Source organism: Etheostoma cragini, chromosome 5 (assembly GCF_013103735.1).
Source record: "Etheostoma cragini isolate CJK2018 chromosome 5, CSU_Ecrag_1.0, whole genome shotgun sequence".
NCBI classification, from domain to species: Eukaryota; Metazoa; Chordata; class Actinopteri; order Perciformes; family Percidae; genus Etheostoma; species Etheostoma cragini.
Genome location: NC_048411.1, coordinates 17715418 through 17736476, shown reverse-complemented (window position 1 = coordinate 17736476; position 21059 = coordinate 17715418). Strand labels below are relative to the sequence as shown.

Below are 21059 nucleotides of genomic sequence, written 5' to 3'. Positions count from 1 at the left end.
AATCCAGCACTGAGAAGCGCGACTGTGGCCCCATGCTGCGGCTGTCTCACAAATGAGTATATTTCTCTTCCTGTCTTGTGAGCGCTGACAGTTGTAGGCCCAAAGTTTCAGTCATGGCAAGTCAGTTAGTGGTTGACAGAAACCTCAAAACTGATGGACTGTGGCAGCCTCTTCCTGGGGCGTGCTGTTATACACGCTTATGTCTCTGAAGGACATCTAACCTGTGTGTGTGTGTGTGTGTGTGTGTATGTCTGTGTGTGTGTGTGTGTGTGTATGTGTTTTATAGGTCCTTTCTACAGCCTTTACTGATTTTATCCCGCATTATTATTATTATTATTATTAATAATTTTTCCAAATCTGGTAAACTGCTATGAATTAAAAATTATTTAATTATGCACAATCGAACTGCTTTCTTTTAGGGCTGCTGGGTTATCATAATCATTATTATTTTGGTCAATACTGAAATCACGATTATTTAACACCATTACTTGTTGACTTTTGGATAGACGTTGCAATGACTGAGAAACATTGACAACTTGAACTGTGAATTTCGCTTAATACTTTTCACATTTGTACATTTTGTTTTCATTCAGAAGACAAAATAAGAGTCTATTGCAAACCGTAAAGCGCAAAATAATTTTTCAGTTTTTGTAATCACTAGGAGCCAAAATCATAATCGCTATTAAAAAACAAAAGTATTAATTAGACAGCCCTACTTTTTTTTCTATCCTCCAGAGGTGCCTAGAATAAAAGTGGCGCAGCAGGTTGTACTTGTATCTGTTGGTGGTGTTGCAACTCTGGAGTGTCAAGCTACAGGCGTTCCCCCTCCTCTGGTTCACTGGTTCAAAGGTAAGATAAAGTGAAAAACAGTGTGTACATAAAAGCGACTGAGGAAGGTTCACATAAGAGACCAATGGGCTTGTTTTCCGTGTGTTTCCAGGTGAGCTTGAGGTAGGCTCTGCTCCTTTTGTCGAGCAGGATGTCCACCGCGGGACACTGCACATTCGAGGGGTGCAGGAGGTTGATGCTGGTCAGTACAGCTGTGTGGCCAGCAGCTCTGCTGGAACCTCAGCTGGCACTGTCAATCTGGAGGTTGGAGGTGAGACCGCACTTCAGTGATCCACATGAAGCTTGCTTTTTTTTCTCACAAAATATACACAAAGGAAAAATTCACTCTTCCCTCCACAGCGGGCCCATTGTTCTCGGAGGAACCGGTTGACGTGACAGCAAACGTGGGCGAGAACATCACCCTCCCCTGCCTTGCCCGAGGTTCCCCGCAGCCGACCGTCACCTGGCGCAGACAGGACGGCAGACAGATTCTGTCGAGAACAGACAGCCACAGTAGAACAATGCAGCTGGAGAGCGGACATCTTCTAATCCAGAGTGAGTTATCTGTGAAACACTATCACAGAAAAGAGCTTTGGTCTGTAGGGCATCCTAATGCACCACCATGGCTGTTCTGTACTGACTGGCATGACTGCATTTTTAGAGTGTATATATATATAGAAGAGGTGCAGCCTTTTATGTTTAATTCAGCTTTTCTTAAGAGAGGGAGGGAATCAGGGGGCCGTTGTTAAAGTTGCCGTGTATATTATATATATAAGCAGTAGCCATCCTGCTAAAAGCACTTCTTCTGGTCCATGAAAGATTTCCCTAAAATCAGTCACTTATTCTGCAAGAGGAGGTATCCCTTTGTCCAAGTGTTTCTCCTTTGTTGTGAGATTGTATTTCCATCAAGGCTAGGAGAATTCACGCAAATGCATACCGTACAAATGTTGATGTTCCAGCATGTGATGTTCAGAGAACTTACCGAGTGGGACATTGGTATCAGCAGGCTGGCAGCTGAGGCAAACCCATTAATCACATTACTTTCTATTTTTAACTCTTAATTACAACACAGTCAAACCAATAATACCACTAGTATTGTGTAGGAGATTTAACTGCTATTAACATGGACTTGATTCATCTAGATAAATAGTTCTTTCTCAGTAAATGTAGCAATGCTGGTTTGCTATGTGTTTGATGACAGGTGTCTGGCTAGATGACGAAGGGCTGTACATCTGCGAGGCCAAGAACCAGTTTGGAACCATTAAATCTGAGGCCAGAGTTGATGTCACTGGACTGGGTAGGCTTGTCTAACCTCTCTTATCGATCTGTACCGTTCATTTTAGAGTCAATGGCAGCAACGCCAAAGCTGACTGTGGCCTTAAAATACTTTTGCATTTTCCTGCTTTTGTTTAGTATTCACATCTTAACATTTCTTGCAGAGCCCCCTCTCTTGGTGCAGGGATCCCCAATCATCACCACTAGCATTGGCCACTCCCTGAGTATTCCTTGCATGCTGTTGGATGGGATACCTCTTCCAGAAAGACACTGGTCCAAAAATGGAAAACCTGTAAGACTGACTAGTATTCAACTTTCAAATTCATACTGTAAGTAACGCAGATCATCTCGATGTCCCTGTGTGACAGCAGCTGTTTCTCTTCTACGCAGGTTCAGCTGAATCGGAGGATGTTCCTGAGGAGTGATGGCAGTGTGTATATTGAAAGAGCCATCCCAGAGGATGCTGGGACATATGTCTGCACTGCGGTGAATGTGGCAGGCTCCATGAATGTCACAGTCAATCTGGAGGTCCACGGTAAGAGTGCAGGTTAAAGTAATTGTCCTACATTTGGAAATTGTGTTTGCTTTCTTGCCAAGCTTTAGGTAAAAATCAATAGAGGGGTATCAATCTTCTCATCTCAACTGTCAGCAAGAAAGCAAATAAGCCTTTCCCAAAATGTCAAACTATTCCTTTAGGTTCACACCCCTTTAAGTCCATATCCCTGAATGCAGTTTCTTAATGCTAGAGACACTGGCAGGTTTGGAACAAAGATTACAGTTTTGGACAGTCATGTCAACAATGTGTTGACTCAGCATGGAAAACAACAATATGTCTATGACTTGACCACCTGCTGTCAGGTTGTCAAGTCTGACCACCTGACAGTGAGAGGCTTCATTTATCACCTGCTGTGATGAAAGGCTTATTTTGTTCATAGGCGCGTAATGACAGACAGGCCAGATTATGGTTCATCATCAGTTTGTAATGAAGAAATGCCTCAGGCGCTGACACTGCTGCCTGGATAAGGCTAGTGATAATACTGTGGTCCCGGCAGTCAGACAGCTGTGTTTTGTGACCTACTTCTTCCACAGTGCCCCCCGAGATCAACGCTGGTCCGTACCACTACATAGCAAATGAGGGCGTAGCCATCACACTATCATGCGAGGCCAGCGGAGTTCCCAAGCCAAATGTTGTCTGGTCCAAGGTAGGCTGTCACACTCGCTCTCAAAATCTACTTTTCTTAATGATTGCTTTGGCGTCATCCCATAAACCCATGCAGGACTAATTGGCTAGTCCTTATTCCCATACAGTTATCTAGTGAGGATGAATCATCATTAATACTTTGTAAACTGAAGTAATAGCTATACTAATCATGTTGCAATCAAACAAAAGATTAATATACAGTTCAACAATGGTGATTGGATCTATATTTCTTTTAAAAGTGTTGAGTTAAGTCTTTAGCCAAGCCAATCATTAGTAGGATATTGATGTAATCAGCACTAGAATAAAGATAGTGGTAGTAACAGGAGTCTTCTTCATCTATGAATGCATTCTTTAAAGATTCACTACTTGAACTCAAGTCATGTTAAGGCATTTTATATTCATTTCCCTATTGCCGTATAAATCTAACAACACCGTTTCTCCCTCTGGCCTTATTTCCCTGAGTTGTCTGAATGCTCTAAAAATACCACCAACAATAACGGTCTGCACTGCATTTAAGATTTGATTAACCTGACCAGGAAAGATGTAACCATGGCAACTTCACCACATTGCTGCTTGACTGTGAAACATCTCTCAGGATTGTACTGTACATTAGGAATCTATTTAAAACCTTTCCCCTTCCACACTTGAGTAGAAAAAGAATGGTATCACACGGAGGAAACCTGAAAGGTTGAATGCAACCAGGCTGATCCGGTGTAGAGATGATGAACCTTGTCATCAGATGTTTTTATGGCATATGTCATGCGGTGCTACACCTCTGTCCTGTTGCCTAGTGGGACACTAGTAAAATATGATAATTTAAGGTACAATCAAATTACATTTCTACCAAATCCTAAATCATAGATTAGTATGGAATGGATTTAGCCCCGCAACGCAAGAGCAAAACCTCCCTCCATGACATAGTTATCATTACTGAGGGAGCTCAACAACATATTGTTAAACTAAGCCAAATTTTTGCCTCCTTGCTTTCTACCAATCATTTTCAGAGTAGTACTTTAGAGTCAAGCAAATTTCTTCTCTTGTCAGATAAAAGTGAATCTGTAAAAGCAATTTGATGTTCAAAGCAAGTGTGTGTGCAGCAGGCTACATTTTCGTATGTGTGTATCGGGGATAGACAGCAAGTTAAAGGGGTGCTCTGTAATTACATTAGACATCAAAGGTTGGGCTGTAAACCCTAAACCGAGCTTAGGGTCCCTGCGCTGTTGTGCAGACAGCTTTTATGTACAGTATATTCTGTCTTGTCTTATGCCTGCTCCTCCTCCAGGGGAGGCAGCCTCTGCCCAGGGACCGCTCCTCTCTTCAGTCTGACCCTGATGGACACCTCCACATCCCCCACCCCACCACTGACGATGCAGGCATCTATGTCTGCACTGCCAGCAGTTCTGTGGGGTACGCTAGCCGAGAGATCCAGCTCAGTGTCAACAGTAAGGCACATACATGTTCCACCACAGTCACCCAAACAGAGCAGTGTTTGATTTAACGGTCTGTCTAAAGTGTATGATGTTTCACTGTTTGAACAACAACTGCTTTACCTTTTCAGCCATGCCTAAGATAATGGGTGTGAGTGGCCCTGATAACAAAGTGAAGATGGCTGCAGAGGTGGGGACAGAGGTTGTTCTCCCATGTGAGGCCCAGGGGAGTCCCTCTCCACTAGTCATATGGAGCAGAAATGGGCATCCCATCCCCCCCGTCACACATGGGTAAGAGGAACGCTTACATCACTCCGGCAATGATGCAGTAAAATTAACTAAACATCATGTAACAAACGGTCCCACCATACCTTACCTCTGAGTTAGCTAACATCTGACTGCTGGCTGCCATTCACAGCTGCTGCTAATGTTTGGAGTTCATTTTGCGATGCCTTTTGAAGGGCTGCTAGGCTGAGGCTGCAACAGTCTGCAGGAAAGTTGTGTGCAGGTTTCACTCATTGGCTAAACTGAGGAGAAACATCTGTTCCCACATGGTTCACTTCTTCCCGGCTTTTATGTGTGGTCACCCTGGGTGCAGACAGGCTGGCCGGCTGGAGACGCAGACTGGATAGATGACAGACAGACCTCCTGGGCAAGACACCAGACTGAGAATGGTTTTGGGGTAGATAGAAGAATGACAGGAGTGGGTTGAAAGTATCAGTGACTCACAGTTACAGTATGACTTCTGTGGAGGCAGGAAGAAGAAAAAAGGTGGGGGTGGAAGAGGGGAGGAAAACGAACTGACAGAAGAAGAGATACAAGCCCTGTCTGCCTGATGCTTGGAATCCCTGGGGTGCTTCAGCAGTAAAACAACATGCTGACTCTGTACTAGTCTTGTCTGATGAGAATAACACATCTCTGTGAACAACCCCCACTGTAGCCTGTGGTTTGCATATGCAGGACCTGCGGAAACAAGCACGCTGTGAAAGAGGGAGATTCATTCTGCTGGGGTCAGAAGAAATGGCCAAGTGGTGCTGATTGTTGAATAGGCATGTAACAGGCAAAAATTGGATTTGTTTATTCTAGAGCCTGATCCAAATGAAATTTGTCCCAGTCATTCTTTGTGTCAGACTGTGTACACAGATGACTTGACACCAATGTGGGGAGTGATGGATGTGCGAGCGGTGGTTCATGGCTTGTGTCTGCGAGCTTGTGTCAGCCTTCACTGTGGCACAGCCGAGCTGCATTGGCACAATCTGAGCAGCACAGATTGACCACTGCAGAGGCACTGTCGTTCGGTTCCCATGTTAGATGTTGCTGCCTCTCCTAGGACATTTTGAGGAGGTGGGGAATCAACGTTACACCATATGTGAAACTGAAATATAGGGCTCTTTGTGTTTCAAGCTCATTTCCAGTTACATGTACATGTTATTGTTATAATTTAGTTGCTTAGCAGACACACTTATCTAAGATAAATCAAAGAGGTGTGTTTACATTTATGGATGTTATGCGTTCATACAGCTGGATAGCTTCTGGTGTTATTAGGGTTACCTCACAGCCCTTTAAAGTTGCTGACCTACACCTAATCTAAATTTAACCTACATTTTACCGCTGCTTTTTTTTGGTGCTGATAAACATGTTTTTTTGAGTGGAGCGCAGTGCATGTGAACTCCATCTGTCCATTTGTTTGTGACGAATGGATGGTTTGGCATAAACTTTGCTGAGTTTCCACATTGTTGTTCTGTGGAGGACGAGACACATTGATAACAGATCTGTGTGACCTTCCATGTAGCACCTCCATCAGGCCAACCTTTTGATTTTCAAAGTATCTTTGTTTCCTGACATCTGTGTAGTGATAACCAGACAATATAAGGCTATATACATTACTGTTCCCAATAGGGCTGTGCAATTAATCAAAATTTTAATCATGATAACGATTTTTGGCTCCTAATGAATACAGACTAATCGAGAAAAACAATTATATTGCACATTAGGATTGCAAGGAAACTCTTATTTTAACATGTCTTCTTAATGGAACAACAAATTTCAAAAGGGAAAAGTATTAAGGGACATTTAACAGTTCTAGGTGTTTTCACTTTTGATTTGTTTAACTTTGCCACTTTTTTTAAGTTCAGTAGTTGCAACATCTTTCCAGAAGACAATGAGTAATCGTGTTAAATAATAGTGATTTCAATATTGGCCAAAATGATTGTAAGTAGGATTTATTTCCATTATTGGGGAGCCCTCTTTCCCAACTAGAAGAAATGCATTGTTTTAAGAGCCTATTACCTTTCCAATGGCAACGTCACCATGTCAAACTTTGGTTACTGTTGTAAACTGTAATTGCTCTGGACAATGGAAATTGAAAAAATAACAATTCACTAGGGAGATTACATTCACCACTAGATCCAGTTTTATTTCTGACAAACAACACAAAAGAACAGATGCAATCAAAAACTTTACGATGTATTTCAACTCTGTATTGCTATCACTTTCTTTTTTGTGTTTTAGTTAGAGCTCAGCAAATCACCATCAAAGTCAAGTAAATGCAATCAACAACGTAGCACTAGCCTCCATTCTTTTCACAAATGGCTTACATTTGTACACATTATCTAATTAATTAACATACTAATGAACCACTTTATCAATGTGCTTCTGGCAGTAACTATACTGGGAACTCACTGTCTGAATCTGTTTACAGGAACTATTTTTATCAACCAAAAATAGTAACAGAAACAAAACTGCTTCTTGAAATTTGTCCTTGCAGACTATTAAGGTTTACCAATCCTATAAAAACAAGCAGCGTTTGTAAATATGTTTCTCTGTAAGTACTCATATAGATGTATTAATGCTCCACAATGAAAATGGGACTCAAGAGGAAAATAACGCTTTCAAACAGGAACACTTCATCTCCCAAAACACAGCGGCTGTAGCTCTTCAATTACTCATAAACTGTTGTGTTTCCTTCATCTCTTTGCCCCTGACCCCTAACCACTCCCCAGGTTCACTGTTTTACCTTCAGGCTCTCTGAGGATCACCGATGTGCGCCTGATTGATAGTAAACTTTACACCTGCACTGCAGAAAACCCAGCAGGCAACGTGTCCCTAAGCTACAATTTACACATTCAAGGTAACGCTGCACGGCTTCATTAGAAAGCTGAACTTCTTGGAAACCTTAAAACTTTCAAAATTCTGTCAAGTTGATATATCACTTGTTAAATTGAACACATAACTTCTAACTTATATGAGATATGTAAATAAATCGTTGTGTAGCAGATGTGGCAAGACATCCCTTTACGCTATTTGTTTTTGTCCTCAGCTAAGCCCAGAATTCAGCCAGCCCCTTCCCTCCTTAAAGCCTTGATTGGGCAGAGAGTGACTCTGCCATGTCTGGTCCAGGGAGAGCCAAGCCCTGAGGTCAGTTGGTTTCATAATGGACTTCCTGTTGGGGACAAGAACACAACGCCTCTCAGGATCCAGCAGGTCAGCCTGGCTGACCAGGGCATTTACCAGTGTGTGGCCAGGAACAGCGCTGGACAGGAGACCCTGGAGATCAAGCTGGAAATTCTTGGTGAATATCTGCAGTTCAGTTTTTTCAGCAGAATTTCAGTAGGAATTTACACAACTCATCAGTATACACAGCATATTTTAAATAATGTGAAACCTATTTAAATAACCATTTCCTAGTAGGCTACTTGTAAAATGAAGATTTATAAACACTGACAATGTCCCAGTTTAAGGCTCTCACAGTCTTTAGAGTTGCATTATCTCGAGGCACAGTAGCTCCATGCTACAAGAGGATAAGGGCATTCAATTCACAGTGTGGAGTGGGCATTAATGTCAAAATGTGGAGTTTCATCTGACTTTGATAAGGTGTGTGGGGAGGGGAAGTCCAAAGCTATTTGACCTTCTGACATGCATTTCTGATGGAATATATTGACCCCTCAAGCAGTCCTTTAAACTGTGCTGAATCAAGTCTTCTTACCATCAGTAATGGGGTGCCGCAGGGTTCTATTCTTGGTCCACTACTTTTACATAATATATATATATATATATATATATATATATATATATATATATATATATATATATATATAACGTAATTCTTACTAATCAGTACTTCAATCCCACATTTAAGCAAATGATAGATGTATATACCCCTGGTTCCACTCCAACACAGGCTCCAACCTAGTCATCTTCAGTCTGCGTTTGGTGCTTTCCCGATACCCCTACCCGTAAAAGCAAAGAAAACCTACAGGTGGACGACGTACTAACCTTGGCAGAGCTAGTATGCACCTTTTTAAATGGAATAAACTGAAAACTGCACTCAGGATTGTTTAATTCCACTTTGAGATTTTAAAAGCTTTATCATCTGAGGTTTTTATGACTCATAATTACTTTTAGTATTTCTGTTTGACACTTGATTTGACAAGGAGTACTGTAAGATGTCTCAACTAGGACACCCACAACAGTCCCTCAGATACCCTGAAGGCTTATTCTCACTTACTTTGTTACCTAAACTTAAACCTCTATTAACTAGAGACCATCTTTCAACCAGTACTTTAAATGTTTTTCTGTCCTCACAGAGCCCCCATCCTTTGCAGAACCTGGAGATGCCATAATGGAGAAAGTAGCGAACAGCAAGGTCATTATCCCTTGCCCTGCTGAAGGTAAGACATGTTTTACAGTTGAGTCACCCTTAGACTGAAACAAATAGGGCAATCAAAGATCTGGCGTTTAGAAGAAATACAATTTGCAGCATGTGACTCAGGCTTTCAGAGCCCTAAATGGTCTTTTTTCAGTTTGTTCTTATGACAGATATGTGTATTTGTGCACCATCAAAGGAATGTTTGGCTGTCAACTTAGACAAATGATGAACAAATAGAAAAACGATCCTTTCCATTTTAAAAGGTGTATCCTCCTTTTATCGCAGCACATAGAGGCATGCTGTTGTCTATATTTAAACATGTCTGTGCGAACAAGGTAGCATCCTGGAGGGATGTGTGCAGCTCGTTACTTATCGGATCACAGTGAGTGTCTATGTATGTCTGCAGATGCACTGATAGATACTTAACCCTCTGACAGCCAGTGCAAACAGGTATTGTTTGTGTGGAGCTGTGTCATGGTTACCAGCATTGTGAGAGAAGGTGAGGACTGTGTCCAATGTAGAGCAACAGCTGGAACCTCAGTCTGCCTTCTGCCTCAGTGAGCCATCTGCTTTCCTCTGCGTCAGGGCCTGCTGGGAGAGGAATCCTAATTACAGGCTTCTGCTGCTGGCAGATGAAGGACGGGGATGTCCAAGGTGCGCCGTGAAGCACAGGAAGAGGAAGATGAAGCCACATTAGCCCACCTTCCATCCCAGTCATACCTGCTGGCAGGCAGGCAGGCAAGCAGTCTGTACCAGGCCTCAGAGAGCTCACACAGAAATGCTTGATGCTCTCAACAGCCTAGAGAGGCAGCCAGCAGCAGGAGACAAGAATCCCCTTATTGTTCTCCTGAGATGTGTCTGTATGAGGGAGATAAAGTACGGTCTCTGCCGGAAGGATGTTATTAATTAATCAACAAGCACATTGCATTTGATAGAGGTAATTTTTTGAGAAACACATGGAAGAGATAATCTCCAACTTCATCAGCCCCAGCAAGCAAATTCAAAGTCTTCTAATGAGATCTGTTAACATCTAAAACAGAACATCTTTATGAATTTCCTCACAGCAATGGGATAATGAATTTGTTTAGAGCTTCTTAACTGCAAACATGTGTTTGGAGAGGCAACAGATGATAACATCACTTTTGCCGGTGCTGCGTCTCCTGTGGTTGGTATTTTTTGGATTGAAGAAGGGTGAAGTGTTTGATTTCCCTTCCTTGTCCGTGGTGTTTGTATATCTGACACTTCTGTAAATAGACATAGCCATGACATTTGGAACACTGTACTGTGCTTTTATTGCAACTCGCTGGTGTGTCCTAATTCTGGGAAGTCTGCTGTGTTGGGTACAAAAGATCCTCCACCTTTTCCCCATTCCACCTTCCACCTCTTGACCATTTCCATCTCTTTTCCACCCAGTAATCCACAGCACACATCTGTTTCAGGCTCCTGAGTGTACGCAATAGTGTCTTTGAACTGCTTGTTCAACCACTCCTATTCTTACAGCTCAAGACTCTCACCTCAGACTTTTGTAATACATCTTGATGTTAGTGTTTTAAACCATACATTTCACATCTCTGCCACATACTGGGTCTTGCTTTTTTTTTTTAAATATATACTTGAAATGTTAGGCTCACGGGCTGTAAGGACCCATTTTGGCAATGTCTTCCCTGCTGTCCCGCTGTCCAACAGGTAGATGTAGAGCTGGCTTTTTCTAGTCTGGGCCGCTTTCCCATTAAGTTTCCCTGTAGAGAAGCAGAAAGATGTAAGAAACTTTTCTTTCTGTCAGACGTGATCAATATAGCTCAGTTTATACTCCCTCACAATCCTTTTCTTGTCTCCGCCCCTGAAGGTTCACCTCATCCCAAGGTACGCTGGTTCAAGAATGGCCTGGAGATATACCCCGGACAATCAGAGCTTTCTGTGGCAAGGGATGGAGCTCTCGTAATTAGCACAGCATCTGCCAGCCACAGTGGGGACTTCAAGTGTGTGGCGACCAATGATGCAGGCTCTGTTGAGAGAAAGACTAGGCTGAAAGTAAATGGTGAGAATTCCGTTACTGTTATTTAACAAAATATCTTAAACTGAATGGAAACACAAAGTAAACACAAATCTTCCCTTTTTACTTTTGTGCTCCTGCAGTTCCCCCAGAGATTCAAGATGATGGACAGCCGCTGAACCTTACAGTCACCTTGAAGCAACCTCTCACTCTGGGCTGCGATGCCTTTGGGATCCCCTCCCCCACAATCACCTGGACTAAAGATGATCATTCTGTGAGTTCTAACCATAAAATTCCTATTTACAGATAATGTAAAACATGGGCTCCATGTTATATACCGTGTTGATATCTAGCTGTACAGTGCCACCAAGTGGCCACTGTTATTGTAATTACAACAACATGAGACACTAAAGATGCACTAAACACATTTCTGTACATCCAGGTGGACAGTCCTGGGGTGTATCTGCAGAATGGGAATAGGCTGCTGAGAATCTACAGAGTTCAGCCAGAGCATGCAGGAAGATTTGCCTGCACTGCTCAAAACTCAGCTGGGGAGGCCCGGAGAGAATATGACATAGTGGTGCAAGGTGAGCTCATAAACCAGCTGTCTCACTGGTATTTAGTATACAAAATAATAGAGTGGGGGAAAAACAGATGTAAGAATAACTTCTACAATAAGTAGAGAGTTAAAAGGTAGATTGTTCTTGGACTTAAAATCTACTGGAGCGGCCATCTAAAGCCTCCAAAGAACAATTAAATTAAACTTTAATAGTCCACTTAATGTAGCATCGATGCTGAAAGTTGCCTTACATATGTCCTACAATGTTAATGACCTAATTCATTGATGAACCTCTGTAATCTGGGTGATTTTACATCTAATAATGTTTCCCTCACAACTATGATTTGGAACTGGAAGTAATCATTATCTTGTTCTGATTAAAACCTTGTGAACTGTATTTCTTGTGTATGCGTAAACGTTTACAGCTCCGCCGTTGATCTCCGGAACATCCCGGCTGCAGGAGTTAACTGTGGTACTGGGCCAGGAGGTGGACTTTCAGTGTCGCGTTAGCGGACGACCAGCACCCAGAGTGGAATGGAGCCGTGATGGAGAGTAAGTGTCACTCTAAATGTTTATTGATGTGACATTCAGCGCCACACACCCATATTATTGATTTGATCCACCAACCCTTCCTCTGTCCAGAGTTCTGTCCCGCGACGGAGACCCCCATGTGGAGTTTCTGGAAGATGGCCAGGTGTTGAAGGTGAAGTCAGTAAGACTGAGGGACCAGGGGCTTTACCAGTGTCTGGCCAGTAACAACGCAGGAACTCAGATGCGCCAGTTCAGACTCACAGTGCAAGGTCTACTTTATCTAAGACACATACACTCACAACCACATTTGCCTAAATTCAACTCATACTCTATTTTTTTTTGTTACTCTACAGAAAGATATTAAAAAGACAAAAAAAACATTATTATCACTATATTGAGTGGTTCTTGTCCCAAAAGTGCTGCGGTAGCAGTTGTTTTGAGAAAGAAAATTATTGAACATGATATTTAGTTAACGTGTAGAAAGCACCTCTACAGTTGTACTATTTAACTTTCACCACACTGCCGGGTCTATGAGCACACACTGAATTCTCTTTATGCAAGGCTCTGGGGATTTCTGTGTCACTTCACGACTAAGTCCTTTAATTACCCAACGTTTTGCACACTGCAGTTCTGTTTTAGAATGACTCCTGCACAAAACAGGCCAATTCCCTGAGGATCTATTCATCCTGTGCTATGGGCTAGTAAAAATCTTACTGGCTGTTAAACATGAACATATTGTTGACCTTTCTCTACAGCACCCCCCACCATCAAGGGCCCCAGTGAGACCTCAAAGGTGTCTGTGGTGCTGGGTTTCCCCACAGTGCTGCCCTGTGATGTTGAGGGCTCACCCACACCCAGCATTACCTGGTTAAAGGACAACCAGCCCATCGTGTCCAGTCCCCAGCTGACATACACCCGCGGCGGGCAGTCTCTACGACTGGGGTCCGCCCGGGGAGACAGCACTGGCCTCTACACCTGCAGGGCCACGAATCCAGCTGGCACCGCCATTAAGTACTATTCCCTGAGTGTTCTGGGTAAGACAAATCTACGCCCCTTACACATTAAAGTGGCAGAGATAGAACTTTAAATAAAAACACCTGTTTTTTTCCCTCTCATCAGTCCCACCACAGATAGAAGTCGACTCTACATCCTTAACGTTTGGTAGTCAGGAGGAGAAAGTACGGATCAATGGGAGTTTAACACTCTCCTGCCAGACCAAAGGTTTCCCTGAGCCCAAGGTTAATTGGTTCAAAGACGGACAGGTTGGTGTGCCATCCTTTTTTTGATATTATTTTTTGGGCATTTTAGGCCTTTATTGAAAGGACAGCTGAAGAAATGAAAGGGGAGAGAGAGGGGGAATGACATGCAGCAAAGGGCTGCAGGTCAGAGTTGGGGAGGAGTAAAGCTCCACACCTGGGCGCCCGCTCCACCAACTGAGCTATCCGGACTCCCGGTGTGCCATCTTTGCAAGCTTTGTGACCACTATCAGCCTCTACTGGCAACCAGTATGAATTGCAACAGACTCAACAGAATGCACATTCTCTTGTACAAGCCAACTCCACAGATTTTGTGCTACTGTATGAATTAGTTAAACTAGTTAATTATAGAAAAGACATAGAATAAGAATCCAGGGATTCAAATCTGGATCAATAGGGAGCAGCAGAAAATGCATGAGGAAAAGGTGGATGGATTTTTTCCATCTTGTGTCATGTGTTACAAAAGCCAGACATTTTAAGACATGCCAAATGTTATGTTGACTAATAATAATATTAAAACATTAGTAATACTAATTATCTAACATTTTAAATACAACCACTAATACTGATACTTATACACAGTTTTGAAGTGAGTCAGGAAAATCTTAGAAGAGAGCATCACCGGTTTAGGATTGCATTACATGACTAAATATGTTTATATATACATGCAGAAGAACTAGAGATATCATCTTTTCATTCCCTGCATTGTTCTTTCTTGTCAAAGCCCAGCTCCTACATTACCCACACTACATTAAAACGTTCAGTTTAGAGATTCAGGTGTGTTATGCTAGAGGCAACTTTGCAGTAGTACTCCGATTGAAAGTGTGACATCATTGGCGTTCCCCTCTTAGAGAATACTTCTATCATCTAATGTATTTTTATTTTGTCTTCAGTTGCTGACTGGAAACTTCCATGCCGGCATTCAGATGAGGGGCCAGTCCCTCCTCTTAGAGAACGCCATGCTGTCCCATGAGGGGCAGTACACCTGTGTGGTTACCAACTCTGCAGGAGAGGACAAGAGAGACTTTCATGTCACCATTCAGGGTGTGTTGGGTCAAATCTGTGTATAATAAATGTCATATTTATATGGTATTCAGGTCTAATTGAAATGTCAACTGATCTTTTCACATACACATTTTCCAAGTAAAATCTAGTTTTGTAACTTGTAGATTTGATGTAATATAAGTAAGATGTTTTTGAATGAAAGAAAATCCCTTTAATTAATAGAAAGTGTTCTGACACCAACATGGCCTTTTCTTGCTAGTTCCTCCAATCTTTCAGCGGGTGACTAACAGAGAAGCGGCCTGGGGTCTGGGACACGAGGGGGACAATAACCAGGACATGGTAGAGAAGCGGGAGGTGGTCCTGGGCCATCCAGTCACTCTTTCCTGTGAGAGTAATGCCATCCCCCCTCCTAAGCTCAGCTGGTACAAAGATGGACTAAAACTCACCTCTGCCGATGGCGTGGTACTGCTTCCAGGTCAGCGGGATCTCCTTCCTGTGTGATTTCAGTTAAAAGCAGTAGTTTGGTTATTGTGCATATCATTATCATCATTCATATTCATTGATAAATACTGCTGCTGTATTTGTGGGTTTGTCCTTTCAGGTGGACAGGTGCTACAAATTGCCCGAGTGCAAAAAGAAGACGCTGGAAAGTATACATGTCAGGCTGTTAATGAGGCCGGGGAGGACCGCATGCACTTTGATCTGGAGATCCTAGGTAAGCAAGCGCATGTACATCATTTACCTGGAATTAAAATGTATGCAATAAAATATGTGTTAGCGCTGCACGACAGGAGAAAAATATGTGACAACGTTGTTGAACATTGGGATAACAAAATTACCTATAACTATAAAAGATACTAAAGCGAAGTTCTGCATTAAAGTTAGTTTTACAATTATGCTGCTTTCAGTATTCTGCTAAAATACAACATTAGCTTGTTGAATTGATAAAAAGGAAATCATTTTCAACATTCTTTTATTGAACATTGAATTGAATATAAAAGGCACCACTAAAAAAATAAATAAGTTGGTAGAGCAGGCGCACACATGTAGAGGTCAACTCCTCGACGCAGCGGCCGTGGGTTCGACTCTGATCTGCAGCCCTTTGTTGCATGCCATTCCCCCTCTCACTGCTTTCATGTCTTCATCTGACCTCTGGAAATAAAGCCCTAAAATAACCCCCTCCCAAAAATAGATAAAATGAAATAAATAAAAGTCGTTATCTAATGTGTTTACCTCCCTAGTCCCTCCTGTGATCATGGGAGCATCAGAGGAGTTTATGGAGGAAATAGGAGCGGTGGTCAACAGCTCTGTGGTCCTCCACTGCGATGTGACTGGACACCCCGCTCCATCCATCTCCTGGCTGAGAGACGGGAAGCCGGTGCACACAGACTCACAGCAGCACATCAGTGAGGATGGGACTCAACTCCAGGTTAGTCATTGTAGACTCCTAGACAAACACCAGCTTGTAAACAGATCCAACTGTGACATGTACTGAAGTTAAACACCTCCCAATCCAATCTTACAGCTCCTCAGTGTCCAGGTTTCCAACATGGCTGGGTATTTGTGTGTTGCTGAGAACAAGGTTGGAACAGTTGAGAAGCTCTTCAGTCTGACAGTGCAAGGTAAGAAAAATCTATAACTTAAAGGGTTTTCCCACTCCCTCTGTATATTTAATTCCCCATGTAATCAGAAGGACGCATATATGTATTCGGCGAATTTATAATGAATGTTATTGAATGATCTTGTGTACAACACATCTTTTGTATCGTTTTCAGTGCCTCCTAGAATAATTGGCCTTAAAGAAGAGGACATTAGTGTGATTAAGGGCCACATGGTGTCAATGTTGTGTGATGTCCAAGCATACCCTCCTCCCGAGATCACCTGGACCAGAGACGGGCAAGTCCTCCACTTCAGCAGCGGCATCCACATTCTGCCAGGTCAGACCTCGGCCACCCATAACACCCAAATCATTCTTATGTCTGAAGCATTTCCTTTTTTCAATTTAATATTGGCCCAGATATTACATTTCATATAATTGTGTGTGTATATATACTGTATATACTATATATATATATATACATAATAGGTGGCCAGATGCTACAGTTGCCCCGGGCAAGACTGGAGGATGCTGGGCAATATGTATGCACAGCCACCAACTCAGCCGGCCAGGACCAGAAGAGCATTCTCCTCAGTGTTTACGGTGAGCAAACACATGGTGACCTCTCAAAACAATTCAGCTACATATACAGATGATCAAATCTAAAAACATTGTCTAGGCTTAGAAATCTGTTTACCGCAAGCCAGCTGTGACCGAGGATAGTTCAGGAGTGAATCATAGCGATTCAGAATGAATAAAACTGAGATCATGCCCCTCTCTTTATGTGCAAACCATCAGTCCTGCCAACCCTGAAGCCCCGATTAGATGCTGAGTCAGACTCGGTCACCCCGCAAGTTGGCTCCTCGGTCACCCTGAGATGCGAAGCCCATGGTGTTCCTGAGCCTGAGATCACTTGGTACAAGAATGGTCTGCAATTGGCCGCAGGCAACGGACTGAAGATGGATCCTCACCAGCTGGAGATCATTGGAGTTCAGGTCAGGAAGAAATTACTTTACATCATACGTTTAAGGCTGCAAACAAAACATAAAAAAAGTATTTTAAGAACCCTATGTGGCTTTTGACAGGGCTTAAAAATAATCTGACCATACACTCAAAATATTGAATGTACTGTATAAGGCATAAATATTTAACTTTCACACATTCATTCCATAAAATACACCGATCGGAAAACCCTAAGTAAACTGGACACATGCATTAGCTGCATATGTGACAAGATGCAGCACTTCAACTTTAACTTGTGTTCAAGTTCATTTTCCTCACTCAGAACACATTCACCAGGTACTGTAGCATAGCAGGATAGAGGCAAGTCCTTCATTTAAATATAGCTTGTCTTCAAACTGCAACCTTCCTTTACCACTATGATCTTCTTTTTTGGTCCTAGATGGCAGACGGTGGCACCTACAGCTGCAAAGTATCCAATGTGGCTGGGCAGGTGGAGAGGACATTCAGACTGACCATTCATGGTGAGAATACCTCTGCTTTGTTATAAATGTAACAACTATGTTCAGAAGGGACTGGTTTCATTCTACAAATACATGTCCTCAGCTCCACCTGTCCTGGATGGGCCACTGCATGAGTCCCTAAACTACACCCATGGCTCCCATGCGGCCTTGCTGTGTGAGGCCTCAGGGGTCCCAGTGCCCAGCATCACCTGGCTCAAGGATGGAACTCCTATTGGTAAGAGGGAGGCAATGATGGGTGAATTGGATTGGTAAAGTATGTGTTGTGTGTTAAAGCCACTGTAAGCGAATGTGTTTCCTTTTCAGAGAGCAGTCTGCAGTGGCAGTGGTCCGTTCGAGGGAACAGGCTGGAGCTGGGGCCCCTCACTCTGTCTCACGCTGGAACATACACCTGTGTTGTCAAGAACAGCGAGGGACACACACAGAAAGACTACACACTCATAGTGCAAGGTTAACTAGATGTTTGAGCAAAATAAAATCCACTCATCCTAGAAAATTATACATATTACTTGTAAAAGGAAGGATTTTCAGGGGTTTTTAGCCATAATCTTTGTCCTTCTCAGTGTCGCCTACCATTATGGACTCTGAACTCTCATCTGATGTGAGTGCACCCATGGGCGAGGAGTGGACTCTGGAGTGCAGAGCAACTGGAATTCCTACACCACGTCTCAGCTGGCTGAAAGACGGAGTGACTTTAGAGGGATCAGACGCCCGTCACATTGCGTAAGACATTTTCATTCCCTATTTACTGCCAGTGCTTTACGTGCACACAGAATGGTATAATAATTATAATTATGTAGCACATTATCAATGTGAAAAGCTGCTGATTTAGTTTTACAAGCAACGCAAGAATCAATCAACACCAATGTCTAAATGTTATATATTTGAAATATTAATCATCATCATCAGACACAATGTGCATGACAGAGGGATGTGTGGACAGACAAATGGAGTTGTTTATAGTCCCTTGCGTAATTTCATCATGGGGAACAGTAAGAACAGCTGCTATACAGCTGTTCAGCAGCTTCCACAGTCCTTGCGACTACATCAGCCAGAGAACACAAATGTATGTGTGTGTGCGTCAGTGAGAAAATCATGGGATGAGGAGAATGATGATGGGAAAGTAATACTGAGGTTAAGGGCTGGACAAATGGTTTAGATAGGGAAAATTGATATAGTAATGTCAATGTGAAAACATAACGTGTATTTTTAACCCGGCAGTGTGAACCCTGATGGCAGCACGCTAACATTATTGAGGCTGAGTCCCGAGGATTCTGGGACGTACACCTGTTTGGCTGTCAGCCCGGCTGGACAGGACAGCAAAATCTACAACGTCTTTGTACTAGGTCAGTTTGAACACAAACATGTTACATATGTTTCTGTGTTAGTACAAGTTTCTGAGAAATTTGTTTTCATTTGATTTGGCTTGTCACAGTCCCACCGTCCATCTCTGGTGAGACCACTGCCCCCCGAGAGGTTCAGGTCACACAGGACAGTGCTGTGACTCTGGAGTGTCAGACGGCAGGAAACCCTCCACCTCGGATCAGCTGGCTGAAGAACGGGCATCCTCTGCTTCTCTCTCCTCGTACACGCCTCCTATCTGGTGACTCTGTGCTTAGGTCAGTTTAGACAGAGACAGTGGTGTAATGAAACTAAGTACATTTACTCAAGTGCTTCACTTAAGTACAAATTTAAGGTACCTTTGAATATTTTCTTTTCATGCAACTTACTTCTACTCTGCTTCATGTCAGATAGAAGTATTGTACCCTTTGCTCCACTACATTCATCTGACAGATTTAGTTACTGGTTACTTTACAAATTAAGATTTTTGCACACACTCATACTTTTATGAAATTTGTTTTTTTTATAAATGAAACAACCCAACAGGCTTACAAGTCCAGGTGAAATGATTAGCCAATTAAACACTTGGTTGATTGGCAGAACTGTTTTAACCATTTTATTTCTAAAATGTGAGGATTTTTCTGCCTTGAGTAATTTTACATTCAATACTTCAAGTGCATTTTCCTGATGGTACTTACCTACATACTTTTACTTAAGTAACATTTTCAATGCAGGACTTTTACTTGAATCTATTCTGTATTTTTACAGTGTGGTAATAGTACTTTTACTTAAGTAAAGGATCTGAATACTTCCTCCCACGCTGGATAAAGAAAGACATTACATTTTAATAGATGGGGTACTGCTAAGTGTTTTCTTTCTTTCTGAAAAAGGATTTCTCCCGTGCAGCTGTCTGACTCTGGACTCTACACATGCGTGGCACGCAGTCAAGCTGGTCTTGCCAAGCTCAGCTATGATGTCCAGGTCCAAGGTACAGTCCTTGCAAACCACCTACTGATTTTTTTTCAACTTTTTGGATCTGAGGGTTTAATAAAGATGTATGTGTGTGGTCCGCAGTGCCACCTGGTGTGGATCACGTTGAACCAGTTGAGCCAGTGACAGTAGTCCGAGGGTCCTTGGTGACGTTAACCTGCGAAGCGCGTGGCGTCCCCCCGCCGACACTGACTTGGTTGAAGGACGGCCAGCCAATTTCTCTTCAACGAAACCTGCTGCTGGATGGACAGGAGACGCGGCTGCAGCTGCCTGATGTAGCACCTTCAGATGCGGGCCTCTACAGCTGCGTGGCTAGTAACCAGGCGGGAAGCAGCACAAAAAGCTTCAACCTCACTGTGCTCGGTAATCACAACACAATCTATATATTTCATTTATGAAGTTAAAGTCAAAGTATAAACTCCTGGAACCACTGAGCCAAAAACATTCTGCTTTCCAATCCAGAGCATCCGAAGATATCCAGCTCCAGCTCTTCAGAAGAGCTGACCATAGCGATAAACAGTCCACTGGAGCTGGCGTGCTCCGCTGTGGGAGTGCCACCTCCCACCCTCAGCTGGCTCAAAGATGGCCGTCCCTTGGAAGGAACTGACATTGTTCAGCAGGATGGACATTTTGTCAGGATTAGCAAAGTTCAGGTAACTTACAAAGGGACAATATTTGATAGTATTGCAAGGTTGAAGCTTCAGTGGTCAAGTCGCACAGTAGCTGTGAGCACATGCACTATTTAGATAAGTGGTAATAGTGGCCGGGTTGTTAGGCACACATATACTAAAAGGTTTATGCTTCAACGCAGAGGACCAGGGTTTGAATCCAACCTGTGATGATTTCCTGCATGTCTTCCCTCTCTCCCCTTTCTCACCCAGCTGTCCTATCAAATCAAGGCGGAAAAGCCTAAAAAAATCTTTAAAA

At 42.8% G+C, this 21059-nt stretch overlaps 1 protein-coding gene across 1 annotated transcript in view; it reads left to right on the top strand.

Annotated features, from left to right (window-relative positions):
- The window catches only part of hmcn2 (hemicentin 2), a 49252-nt gene that overhangs the window by 13193 nt on the left and 15000 nt on the right, over positions 1 to 21059 (top strand). The window contains exons 14-49 of the mRNA XM_034872264.1: positions 736 to 849; positions 941 to 1099; positions 1189 to 1383; positions 2030 to 2125; positions 2268 to 2395; positions 2494 to 2638; positions 3193 to 3305; positions 4587 to 4746; positions 4863 to 5022; positions 7734 to 7861; positions 8051 to 8302; positions 9318 to 9401; positions 11226 to 11417; positions 11516 to 11646; positions 11815 to 11959; positions 12357 to 12483; positions 12574 to 12731; positions 13218 to 13496; positions 13582 to 13724; positions 14612 to 14762; positions 14983 to 15198; positions 15325 to 15438; positions 15965 to 16152; positions 16249 to 16345; positions 16499 to 16660; positions 16810 to 16923; positions 17119 to 17315; positions 17723 to 17804; positions 17887 to 18018; positions 18108 to 18251; positions 18365 to 18524; positions 19023 to 19147; positions 19237 to 19420; positions 20033 to 20130; positions 20217 to 20495; positions 20595 to 20785. Of these exons, the coding sequence (XP_034728155.1) occupies positions 736 to 849; positions 941 to 1099; positions 1189 to 1383; positions 2030 to 2125; positions 2268 to 2395; positions 2494 to 2638; positions 3193 to 3305; positions 4587 to 4746; positions 4863 to 5022; positions 7734 to 7861; positions 8051 to 8302; positions 9318 to 9401; positions 11226 to 11417; positions 11516 to 11646; positions 11815 to 11959; positions 12357 to 12483; positions 12574 to 12731; positions 13218 to 13496; positions 13582 to 13724; positions 14612 to 14762; positions 14983 to 15198; positions 15325 to 15438; positions 15965 to 16152; positions 16249 to 16345; positions 16499 to 16660; positions 16810 to 16923; positions 17119 to 17315; positions 17723 to 17804; positions 17887 to 18018; positions 18108 to 18251; positions 18365 to 18524; positions 19023 to 19147; positions 19237 to 19420; positions 20033 to 20130; positions 20217 to 20495; positions 20595 to 20785 (5543 nt within the window). The remainder of the gene's footprint in view (positions 1 to 735; positions 850 to 940; positions 1100 to 1188; positions 1384 to 2029; positions 2126 to 2267; positions 2396 to 2493; positions 2639 to 3192; positions 3306 to 4586; positions 4747 to 4862; positions 5023 to 7733; positions 7862 to 8050; positions 8303 to 9317; positions 9402 to 11225; positions 11418 to 11515; positions 11647 to 11814; positions 11960 to 12356; positions 12484 to 12573; positions 12732 to 13217; positions 13497 to 13581; positions 13725 to 14611; positions 14763 to 14982; positions 15199 to 15324; positions 15439 to 15964; positions 16153 to 16248; positions 16346 to 16498; positions 16661 to 16809; positions 16924 to 17118; positions 17316 to 17722; positions 17805 to 17886; positions 18019 to 18107; positions 18252 to 18364; positions 18525 to 19022; positions 19148 to 19236; positions 19421 to 20032; positions 20131 to 20216; positions 20496 to 20594; positions 20786 to 21059) is intronic.